This window comes from Sphaerodactylus townsendi, linkage group LG15, assembly GCF_021028975.2.
Source record: "Sphaerodactylus townsendi isolate TG3544 linkage group LG15, MPM_Stown_v2.3, whole genome shotgun sequence".
Taxonomy (NCBI): Eukaryota; Metazoa; Chordata; class Lepidosauria; order Squamata; family Sphaerodactylidae; genus Sphaerodactylus; species Sphaerodactylus townsendi.
The window spans coordinates 29,501,877-29,513,195 of NC_059439.1; the positions used below are offsets into that span (position 1 = coordinate 29,501,877).

The 11,319-nt window shown below is 44.5% G+C and overlaps 1 protein-coding gene across 1 annotated transcript in view; it reads left to right on the forward strand.

Moving 5' to 3' along the window:
- The window catches only part of SHISA7 (shisa family member 7), a 33,026-nt gene extending 26,991 nt beyond the window's left edge, over positions 1-6,035 (forward strand). Inside the window, exon 7 of the mRNA XM_048516728.1 lies at positions 149-6,035. Coding sequence (XP_048372685.1) covers positions 149-777 — 629 coding nt within the window. The 3' untranslated portion in view covers positions 778-6,035. The remainder of the gene's footprint in view (positions 1-148) is intronic.
- The last annotated feature ends 5,284 nt before the right edge of the window (positions 6,036-11,319 follow it).

Here is an 11,319-nt window from a genome sequence, read left to right on the forward strand (position 1 = left end):
CTGGAGCGCCATAGGTTGGCCACCCCTGATCTAGTATGTCCCACCATTTGCTTCCCTACAATTCCTTCCTGTTTCTCTGTTCCTTACATTCATTGGGCTCCCATCTACCATGAAATGATGTTTCACTTACTTACCTATCTCCCAGCAGCTGAGAAGGACTTGGATGAGTTCTATGTCAAGCGGAGGCACCTTGCCGAACTGACCCGAGGGACCCTGCCCTTACATGCCATGAAGATGAACTACGATAGGGATGGCTACTCCGAGAAATCACACAATCCACGCCGCGTCATGTCCCAAGAGCACATCCTCTCCGATGGTGGTGGCGGTGGCGGAGGGGAAAGCTACCGCCCGTCACATTACGACTACACCATCCCACGAGACCGCGTGATATCTCACGAACGCCTCCTCTCCCGCGAAAACCTGCACTCGCAGGAGCGCTTGCTCTCGCCTGAGCGTCTCCATCAAGGCACAGGTCCCTTCCAGGATGTGCACCAGGGCCATCAGAAGGCCCTCTCTCAAACCAACGTGTGCGCCACCAGCACCCCAATGCTTGACCACCATCACATGATGCAGATGAACTCCCACCCCCCCGCCAACAACTCGCCCAAGACAACTGCTCCTTGGGAAGGCAGTAGTAGTAACCAGGGTGGTGCCGCCAGCCGGCGCCAGGGCTTTGCAGCCAAGCGGCAAAGCACCATTGAGCAACTCCAATACATCCCCGGGCACCATCCAGGCCAACACATCCATACTGGCAGCAAGAACGAGGTCACCGTGTGAAACACCCTATTCCCCAGCTCAGGTTGATTTGTCTTTCCAAGGCCATATTTCTTAGCTCTTTTCCGCTCTGCCCCCGCCCTTTCTTCGGTGCTCACCATTTTTTCTTGGGGATCCCCCTTTTCTCCTTAAAGCTCTATGGCCTCCATCTCGGTTGATGTCAAGTCCTCGCCTGGTCTTTGATGATATTACCATCGCAGTCTTCTCGGACTATCGATGATGTCCACCTGACCAGCCAGGTTTTGATACTGTGTGGTCGTGAAATTTAACCCTCGGTATTGTGACGACATCAGTGCAATGGTTCACGTCAGCATGTGATGATGTCAAGGCCTGCATGGTATCTTAGCCAGGCATCTCCCGCGTAATCTTGGTCAGCTTCTCAAGATGGTAAGAGAGGTCTCATAAATACACGAAGCTGCTGTTTTCCATGTCTGCTGACACCTCTCCTGTTAAGATCTGATGATGCTTGCAGCTGATTGTCAAAGACCAGGGTGGATCAATCATGTAGCCTTGGTGAGAGTGATGGACAATATCACAACTGCCAGGTCTCATCATAGCTATAGGCCTTGTCTCAGATTTTTGAATGCTGATGACAACACCTGTGGATTTATTATGAAGCCGGCACCCTCTGCTTCTGATGCTAAAAGCGCTGTGAGCATTGCCGATCCTTGTGGAAGCTCCATGGACCAACAGACACCATTGGCGCAATCAATGGTGTCAGCACTGTGGACTCTGTCGGCTGCTGCTGCTGCTGCTGCTGTAAGCGCTGTGGGTCTTCTTGACCTTTGATGTCCTCACCATCAAGATCTGATGGTACAACACTGTGGACATTTGACGACGTCAACCTTTATGATGTCAATGGAGAGAAAGGTTTGTCAGGATATTGACTGTGATAACAACCCTGCGGATGTATTGTCAAACTTTTGTGATGTTGGGGCAAATCATGTCGATACTTGAAGAGGCCTTGTCAGCAGTTGGTCACAGCGTGACCAATCGCGATGATTAAGGATGATGTCAAGGTTCCTGTGCCTGCCGATTTTGATGATGTCAGCACAAATGGACTCAGCCAGTAGCTACGGATGTCAAAGTAGTCAGGCTTGGCAACGGCTTTGACTTTTGGTGACTTCAACACTGTGGGCCTCATCCAGAATTGCTTGCATCACTGACTGCTGTGAGCTCAACCACTTTGGATGAAGTCACCCCTTTGGGGCTTCACCTGCTTTTATGACTAGGCTGACTGCTTTGGACCAGGTTCACATCAGCACCTTGGTAGGATGTCAAGGCACCTGACCCTACTGGTGCACACGGTCATGACGACCTTCTGATCACATGATCACACACATTGCCCAATCAGTGGCAAAGAGGAGAGCGCCCCCCCTCCTCCGGCCCTTCTTTACAAATGCTCCAGGATAAAAAAATGATGGGAAATGGCGGCCATCTTGTCGTGGTGTATCTAAAACTGCGTTTGGGCAGAGTAGAAAGCGCAGCAAGTGGTGTTTCGCCTGACTCTGCCTTCTGCCTTTCTCATGCCATCCTCATTTTACAATCTTGCCATATTTCTGCCCAAAAGGGATATATGGCAGGACCAGGTCCTCTCCTTGTACATATCTTTATATATCGATAGTATTCTCTTTCTAGTACTTTTTATTTCCCTCCCCAATACTTGGGGTGACCATCAAGCCAAAATCCTTCCTCCTTGTTCATGTGAATGTAGTTTAAGCAAGACGCCGATGCTTTCAAATTCTGTTTTCATGAACAAACGCCCCCCCGCCCCCCCGCTGCAGTGACACTCAGGACTCTCAAAAATACCATCCCGTAATGTTTTCTTCCTTAGTAAAGACCTGCTCTTTTGGAACTACAAAAGAGAAAGAGAGTGAGAGATAAAGAATATATTATACCCAATATTCAGTGAGCCAGGACATGTCTTTTGCAAAACAAAATTTGGAGGATAAGAAATATTTTGTCATGAAATTCAAGGTTTTTTTAAACAAATAGCCTACTGTTTAAGATTTTACCTTTGCATATTCCTAAAAAAAAATTGAGGTCTTGATTTTATGCAATGGTTTATATCATTAGTGTAGTTTTCTTATCAGCGAGACGAGGAAAAAATTCACAGCAGTCTGAGTTTGGCAAAATTTCATTGCCTTGAGTGACAAATTCCACCTGCCTCCCTACAAACATATTTAATCTCTTTGTCCAATTTTCTTCAATGGACGAACCTTTGCAAAGGAAACAGATTACTTTGTTTTCTTTGTAAGTCTTCTTTGAGAATCTTTAAAATAACAAGTTTGGTGAGGAAAATATTTTCTGTTTTCTATTAGCTTTTTTCCTCCAATTGGGGGGAGAGACAGTTTGTACAAACTATATTTGAACTACTGAATTTGTATTTGAAAATTTGTATACCTCAAGTTTCACAAACGCTGACGTTTGTCGATGGAATTCCAGCAGGAAGATTCAAAAGATAACGGGATGGTAAACCCAGTCATGTTGCTGCCAAGATGTGAAACTAATGAGATATTGAAGATTCTAGAAATTTCTATGTGGCGATTTCCGATTTCATCGTGCAATTTGTGTTTGAGCACTTAGTTTTTGCTCACGTCATTTTCCACACCAAAATGCTGTTGTTCTGTGCAATGAATTTAATTTTCTGTCTTGCTTCTGAGTCACTCTTGGGGATTAGAGGTTGTTATCCAGTTAAGAGAAAGCTTCAGCTATCCTCCTTCTTCCTCAAGTCGCCCCAATGAAGCCTGCCTCATAGTATAGGTCAGGCTGTAGTTCAAGTCTCTCTCAACAGCCCCTATTGAGAGGGTGTCAGATAGACCATCTTGCTGTCTGAAGTCAGTTTGTACACATCACTACTTTTTTTGGTCCCCTTTCCTTTCATTCTGTCCTCAGCAAACTCATATCAAGGGCTAATTATATTTTTTTCAGGGGCAAACAGGTTATGTTTTGCCTTCCTGAACTTCTCAATGCAAAATCTTGGGGAAGGCACTCTCCCCAGAAGTCAGAGAGAAGTATCTTAAGGGTGGATTTAGGAAAGAAGCACTCATGACGGGGAAATAAGTAAGGGAAGAAGTCCTGATCAGGGAGAACGTTGCGCCTACTGTAGCAAATGTTTGGGCCACCCCCGGGGAGGCCTTTTCTCTGTGAGAGCCCAGGACTTAGAAGAATGTGCCCTTTGAGGGGAGGCCATTTTCTGTTTACATGGATGTAGGAGAGCAACGGCCATGTTTTTGGCTACTGCATTTCAGCTGAAGTAATGCTGGCTGGAAGAATGTACACGTGAGGGAGATACGACTGTTCAAGGAAAGCCTTGGGCGCAACTCTTTGTCGCAGGAATGTACGGGGAACAATTTTAGTTACAAGAGTTGCAAATAGGTGTAAGCAAGAATAATGACTATAATATATATGTTTTTGTTCCTTAATATTAGCAAAGGTTGCTTTCTGTTTTACTGCTTGTGCCAGCTAGCATTTATTACTACATTCCCCAAACATGCTGGTCAAACAGGACTTCTCCTCCGCCATCTTGTGCTCTATTGCAGTGTTCTATTTTTTTTTCAATGCTCTTTTTGTGATGTGGTGAAAACCTGGAGAATGTCCAGTATTGTTTCGGGAAGTCTCCTCTTCTAGAATCTATCTCCTTTCCAAGATTGTTCCTTTAAGGGCAGTCCTTTCTTCTAGAGCTCACTGGGATTTATTTTTTCCATTTCTGAGGTGCAATCTCTGTTTCTCTAAAGCCGGTTTCACCCTTTTGGAGTTGTTGGAGAGTCCATACTTCGAGAGATGATCTGGTTCTTTGCTTTTGTACCATTGTAACAGACCCTCGTCAAACTGTTGTTAAGTAATTGTTGCTCCTTCTAGAAATTTCCCTCATTGTAGAACTGGGAATGGCAATTGCATCCTTCCAGAGACGGGTAGTGTCTCTCTTTGGAAAGGAGCCAGATTGCTTCTCCTCACAGGCCCCCTCCATTTTGAACTTAGTTAGAATATTGTTTCTATACATCCCTTCTATACTCCTTCTGAGTCAGTTATCCTCCCTTTTTTGGGTTGGGTTGAACCACATTCTTCCAACTGCTTCCACTGTCAGGCTGAGGGATCTTTCATTCTGTGACAAAGTTCTGGAGAACTTCCATTGCCTGTTGGCATGCATATTGTTCAACAGCTGTGATTTTGGTCAGGCGTTCTGTTTTGTTTGATTTTTTTTCTAACAGAAGAGAAAGAAGAAATGTGTATTATATGTATATTTGGGACTGTTTGGGGGTCACGGATGCCTCTTTCACTCTTATGCTTCGTGACAAAAGACTAAAATAAGCCATAAACATTGTCCTACCAGCAAAGCCAGATGTGGGAGCACCAGGTGCTCCTCCTGTCCCATCTGTGGGCTGAGAAAGATTTAATCATGGGCGGGCTGAAAGGTACGTTTCTGAGCCCAAAAAAGTTGTGTGCAATTTCATATGTGAACGTTTGTGTGCTGGATCTTCCTGTGACACACTGCCCAAGTCACAAATCATAAAAGGTGGGAGAAGAATCTCTCAGTCAATTATTTTCCCTTCATGTGTCTACATAAAGAAGTAGAAGTTTTTACAGGGATGCGGGAACCACAGTGTTCTAGTGTGGCCCTCAGTTGGCATACACAGTATGCAAAATCATTTGTGCTGTGCTTCTCTCAATGCAGCACCGAGATTATTTGGAGACAGGAAAATAACAATATGTAAAGCTCGCGGTGACCCTTTTCAATAAAAGGCAATTAAGTGAAGGCAAATCCCAGAAGCGCTTGGCTAACGGAAGAGCGCCGTGGAGGATTGGAATGCGGCATTATAAAATGGTGTCCCATATTGGATGTTTTGTACATGAGGCACTTGGGAGTGAACATGAAAACTTCAGCCCAAAAAGTCTGTCCAAGTCAATATGACTTGGATCTGTGAGAGGTCTCTAGTTACAACATAAACCAGTTGCAATATAAATGGAGCTAGAGTAGCACGGCAGTACGAACTGTGATCCTGGAATGGCAGGGACCAATTTAATCCGAGCTACAAACTCAGCAGCATAAGCATGCAAGCCAGCCCCTCCCCCCCAAAATCCTGGCCTACCTCTCCAGGCTGTTGTGAAGGTGACTGTGAGATAATGATTCTGAACACTGAATGTATTGTTACTAAACTGCAGACTTTTGATCTCTTGAGAGCCAGCGTGGTGTAGTGGTAAGAGCAGATGCACTCTAATTTGGAGAACCGAGTTTGATTCCGAGCTCTGCCACTTGGACTGTGGAGGCTGATCTGGTGAACCAGATTAGCCTGTGCACTCCAACACATGCCAGCTGGGTGACCTCGGGCTAGTCACAGCTCTCTTAGCCCCGCCCACCTCACAGGGTGTTTATTGTGGGGGGCAGGGACGGGAAAAGAGATTGTAAGCCCCTTTGAGTCTCCTTACAGGAGAGAAAGGGAGAATATAAATCCAAACTCTTCTTCTCCTCCTCATTCAGTTGGTTTTCCAATATTTATTTCAGCAGCCCAAGACCTTTGAAAAATTCTATCTCAAATCTCTGCTGGAAATTGCTGGAAACTGTTTCCCACTAGGGATAGCAAATTTCCTGCCTTTTGGATTGGTGTCCTCCATTCCTGACTGGGGAAGGTTTGAATTGTGACCATGGCCTTCAACATCCTGACTTTGGTGATGAAAGTATAGTTATCATGAGAAGAACAAGCTTTGTTTCCCCACTTCTACATTCCTGCTGGGTGATCTCGGGCTAGTCACAGTTCTTTGTAGCTTCGAAGCTACGTCGACTCGAAATGTGTGCATATTGCCGATTCGTAGGTTGTGTCTACATAGTGTTGAATCTACCTCACACAAAACAAACAAAAATGAGAAAAAGGCACATTTGAATAATCAGCAGCAAAAGATGAGTTTATTAGTGTACAGCAAAGATGGAAATGGTGGGCAGCTGTGGTGCTAGATGAGAAAACCTCTGTAGGAAACTTCAGCAAATAGCGGACCGCGTGGAGAATGAATGAAAGCACAAACTGGCAGGCGGCAGAGAAATGAACGTGAACGCTTCTAAATCCGACGGGAGAAATAAAACTTTTCCTGATCTCTACAGAGCAAGCAAGAAATTTTTTAAAAATGTTTTAAGGAAAAAAAGATCACTAGTTTAGTTTATCCAAATTTTTAAAAATTGAGGCTGGAGGAAGGGTTTTTTTAAATGTTTTTGGGGAAAAAACTCCGAGAAATGTTTTATGGTCTGATCTCTAGATGGGTTATTTGTATTATGCGGAAAGGGCCAGGGAGTGTTTAATTCCACCCCCTTTTTAAAATAAAAAAAGTCTTGGAAGCAGAAATCAGGAACAGAGGACCAGCAGTGGGAGGGACTTCTTCACTCCTTCCCATCCTGCTATTTATTTGCTCAATTCTGCCTCTGTTGTGTTTCCCAGAAAGAAATTGTAATATTTTTTTCTAGAACTGGAAAACTGCAGGAGGTATCTTTGATGCAGCAAAAGAGCAGGATAGGTAGAGCTAATCTATTGTCATCGCTTTGCATGAAAAATACAACAGAATCAAGGACCTGCCTGTCACATGATGTTTGATAGATTGCATTGACATTTTGTGTTATTCGCCTTGAGTTGCAGCGAGAAACGACCAGAAATAAACAAACATCATCACATAAAGACAGAGATGTTCTGCTCTCTCCCCTTTCTGTTCAAATATCACATTGCACATGACTTTCCGGGCGCTGATTTAAATCAGGTTAAAATGACACGCTCTTCAAGGCAAAAAAAGAAAATAAAAATCTTGCCAAATTCATACAAAATTCAACTGAATCAGGTTTCATCCGGAAGGAATTGCAAGCCACACTCCGCTATGTACGGGCTTATTTCCCCAGCCCCAAGTGTTGATGTTGTTCAAGGAATATATCCATTTGTTATGAAGTTTCTCTAGAATTGCTGTAAGTTTTTTTTCAATAAAAGAATGTTTCCAGCTACTTCTGGCGTACGCCTGTTTGTTTTTTTAATTGACAAGCATCAATGATCCATTAGCAGTGGGACTCTGTTAGAACAAGACAGACTCACTAAATAGGGATTACCTTGCAGGGGGTATATGTTTATATAAGGATCCCTCAAATTATTTCTGTGCCATTTACACACAGAGCTGGTCGCGCCACATGAAGTACAGCAAGTTAGCAAGTATCAGGCACCATTAAAGGCAGAATATGGGTGCCAACCTCCAGGTGGCAGCTGGAGGTCTCCTTGGATTACATTTGATCTCCAGCCTGCATGTATCAGTTCCTCAAAAGAAAACAGCAGCTTTGGAGGGTGGACTTTATGGCACGGGACCCAGAGTGGTGTAGTGGTTAAGGGCAGGTGCACTCTAATCTGGAGAGCCGGGTTTGATTCCCCGCTCTGCCACTTGAGCTGTGGAGGCTTATCTGGTGGACCAGATTAGCTTGTCCACTCCAGCACACGTCAGCTGGGTGACCTTGGGTTAGTCACAGTTCTTTGGAGCTCTCTCAGCCCCACCTACCTCACAGGGTGTTTGTTGTGAGGAGGGAAGGGAAAGGAGTTTATAAGCCTTTTTGAGTCTCCTTACAGGAGAGAAAGAGGGGATATAAATCCAAACTCCTCCTCCTCTTCTTCTTCTTCCTCTTCCTCCTCAGGCTCCAGCCCTCCAGATATCCAGGAATTTCAAGCCTAAATCTGGCAACCCTAACTGGTAGCTATTTCCTTTTTAAAAAAAGATTTAAAATGTACAGTCATGTACAGCTGATTTTGGAGTGTTGTGGGACAGGGGGGAGGAAAGTTTCTCTGGCACTGTGTGGTCTCACAGCAAAAGAAACTGTGACAAACTGTGTGCCACGTTGCATATTTTGATTGGTTGCGTGTGGCAGGAAGGAGATAGATTCCCCAGCGTGTCCTCTTGCCATGGGGAGGAACAAGAAAACACGAAGAAAGCCTGACACATATGGGTCTCCTTCACTTTTCCTGCCGAGAGAAAAAGCCACATTTTGAGAGCTTTGGGGAATTGCAGGGATTCTCTGATCTGAGAGCGCAGTGAGTTCCGAAGAGAGGGAAACGTGTGCATACCTGAGAATCCAACCCAGAGGGAACGTACACTCAATGCAGAGGAGGCCACAAGTGCGCAAATGGCAGACGTGTCTTTAAGAGTGGCATGGCAGGCTGAAAACAAGCTGCTACAGTTTTCTCCATCAGTTCAAAGGTTCTGCATTGGTGTAATTATTGCCTGTCACATATGAAACAGGTACAGACATTTGAGCTTGCTTCATGCACTTTTTTTTTAGAATGTATCGGTGAATGTCACGTGTGCAAATTAAAATTTTAAGGAATGTATCTCTCTCATGGTTCAATGTTCTAGAAGGCTGACATTTACTGTGACTCCCTATTACACATGCAGACAGTGATCAGAATGGCTGCCACATAATGCAAAATGCTGGCCTTGATTGACGGCGTAATCTGCTTTTAAACCTCACCCTCAACCACTGTTTTTTTTAAAGCCACATATCATGAAACAGCCAGTGAGTATACCTAGCTAAGTCATGCCATCATTCCTGCACTAAGCATCTTTAATATTTGAGATTATATCCATCTTCAAATCCAAGTGGCTGAGCTAATAGCCATCTCCACACCTCATTAACATTCAAGATTATCTCCCTGAGCAAGCCATTTGCATATATTAGCATTCTTCAGCAGCTAATCCCAGTTCGGATTGTGTTTCAAATCTGCCCCCTTCTATTGATTCATTAATATTCAAGATTACTTACGGCAGGGCTGTCAGACGTTAAAGCTCAGGATCTTCCGGGCCCTTTGAAGCTTCTTCTGTTCCAGACAACTCAATCTGTATGTGCAAAGAGCTGGGCAGGAATGATTTGTATGTAAAGGCCTTTGCGAGGGGTAAGGCAAATAGCTCCTGAACTGAATAGCCAAGGCTAGCCTGATCTCCTCAGATCCCGGAAACGAATCAGGGTTCGCCCCTGATCAGCATTCCAATGGGAGATCACCAAGGAAGTCCATGGTTGCAACGAAGAGGCAGGCAATTGCAAACCACCTTGATGAACCCTATGGGATTGCCATAAATCAGCTGTGCAGATATACTAAGGGTGAACAGTTCCCCAAGCTGCCACAGCCTATAGCCATGGTGGTGAACCTATGGCACTCAAGATGTTCATGAACTACAATTCCCATCAGCCCCTGCCCCTGTAGGGTTATTGTGAGATGTTCTCTGTTTTTCTTAATGTCTCTTCTTTGAAATGTCTGGCCTTTGCTTCTGTGCAGTAAAATCAGATGAAGCGACTGTGCAGGTTTAGGATGATCAAACTCAAAGCGAGGCCTAGAGTTCAAATTACAACTCATCTCCACCCTACAAAGATCACTTCTTCTGAAGGACATGGTACCTTTGGAGGGTGGATCCTCTGGCATCACATGATCCCCGCAGGGCTCCGGGAGCTTCCCGAGTTGGAGTTGGCAGGTCCTTCAAGGCTTGATTCCTGAGCAGCCCCAGGGGACTGGAATGCTACCTGCTCTTGGAAGAAGGTCTGAAAAACTAACCAGGTTGTTTGAAGGGGAATAAATGGCGATGAACCACAAGAAGGGAGAGCAGAAGGGGCCTTGAAAGACAAGACTGAGCTGGCGCTGTGGGTTGTATTTCTGTTTACACTGGCAATTATGGGTACATTTGTAGCTATAAAAATAAAGTAGGATGTGCAAATTCTATCTTCTTTTTTTGAGGGGATCCTCTTTGTTATTCTTGGGTCATCTGTAGCTGGGTGTCCACAGCTGTCATCATGACAGGCTGAGCCAGATCATCACAAAGCCAAGGGTAGGAAGGGCTTCTCAGTTGCTGGACTTAGCTACTTGTGGCCAGCCAGCATCATCTTCAGTGGCGGGAGGACATAAAAATGTTAACCGAATTGAAATGTGGGGGAAGCACACATCTGAATTCATCTGCCCCCTCCCATATAATACCTCAAACTAGTGCTCCTTCAGATGTTATGGACTACAGTTCCCATCACCCCCTGCCAGCATTATGCTGGCAGGGGTGATGGGAACTGTAGTCCATAACATCTGAAGGGGCGCAAGTTTGAAACCTGTGCTTTAGGCCAACCAAAACCAATGAGAACATTTGCCAGGATGTTAATAAAAAAGACCATGCATGGGTATCTTTGGACCACGTTTTTAAAGCTTTTTTGCTTTTTTGATGGCAAATTCTGGAGAGCTTGAAACTTGGCACAAGGAGTAGCCACTTTAAAAACAGGTATGGCTTTTGTTTTTGACGTGGGATGGATATTTCTGGTAAAATGGTGACTTAAATGAGATGGCATTCATATTTTGGTGGGGAAAATAATAAAAAATAAAATAATATCAATAATATCAGTAATAAAATACTAATAAAAATAAAAATAAAAATTACACCCCGAAGAGGCAGGCAATGGCAAATCAATTCTGTCAGACTCTAGTGATGAAAAACCCTACAGGGTTGCCATGACAACGCTTAACCGGGTAGCTGCCTACCAGTCATTTTGTGTGTCAATTTCCACTCCTT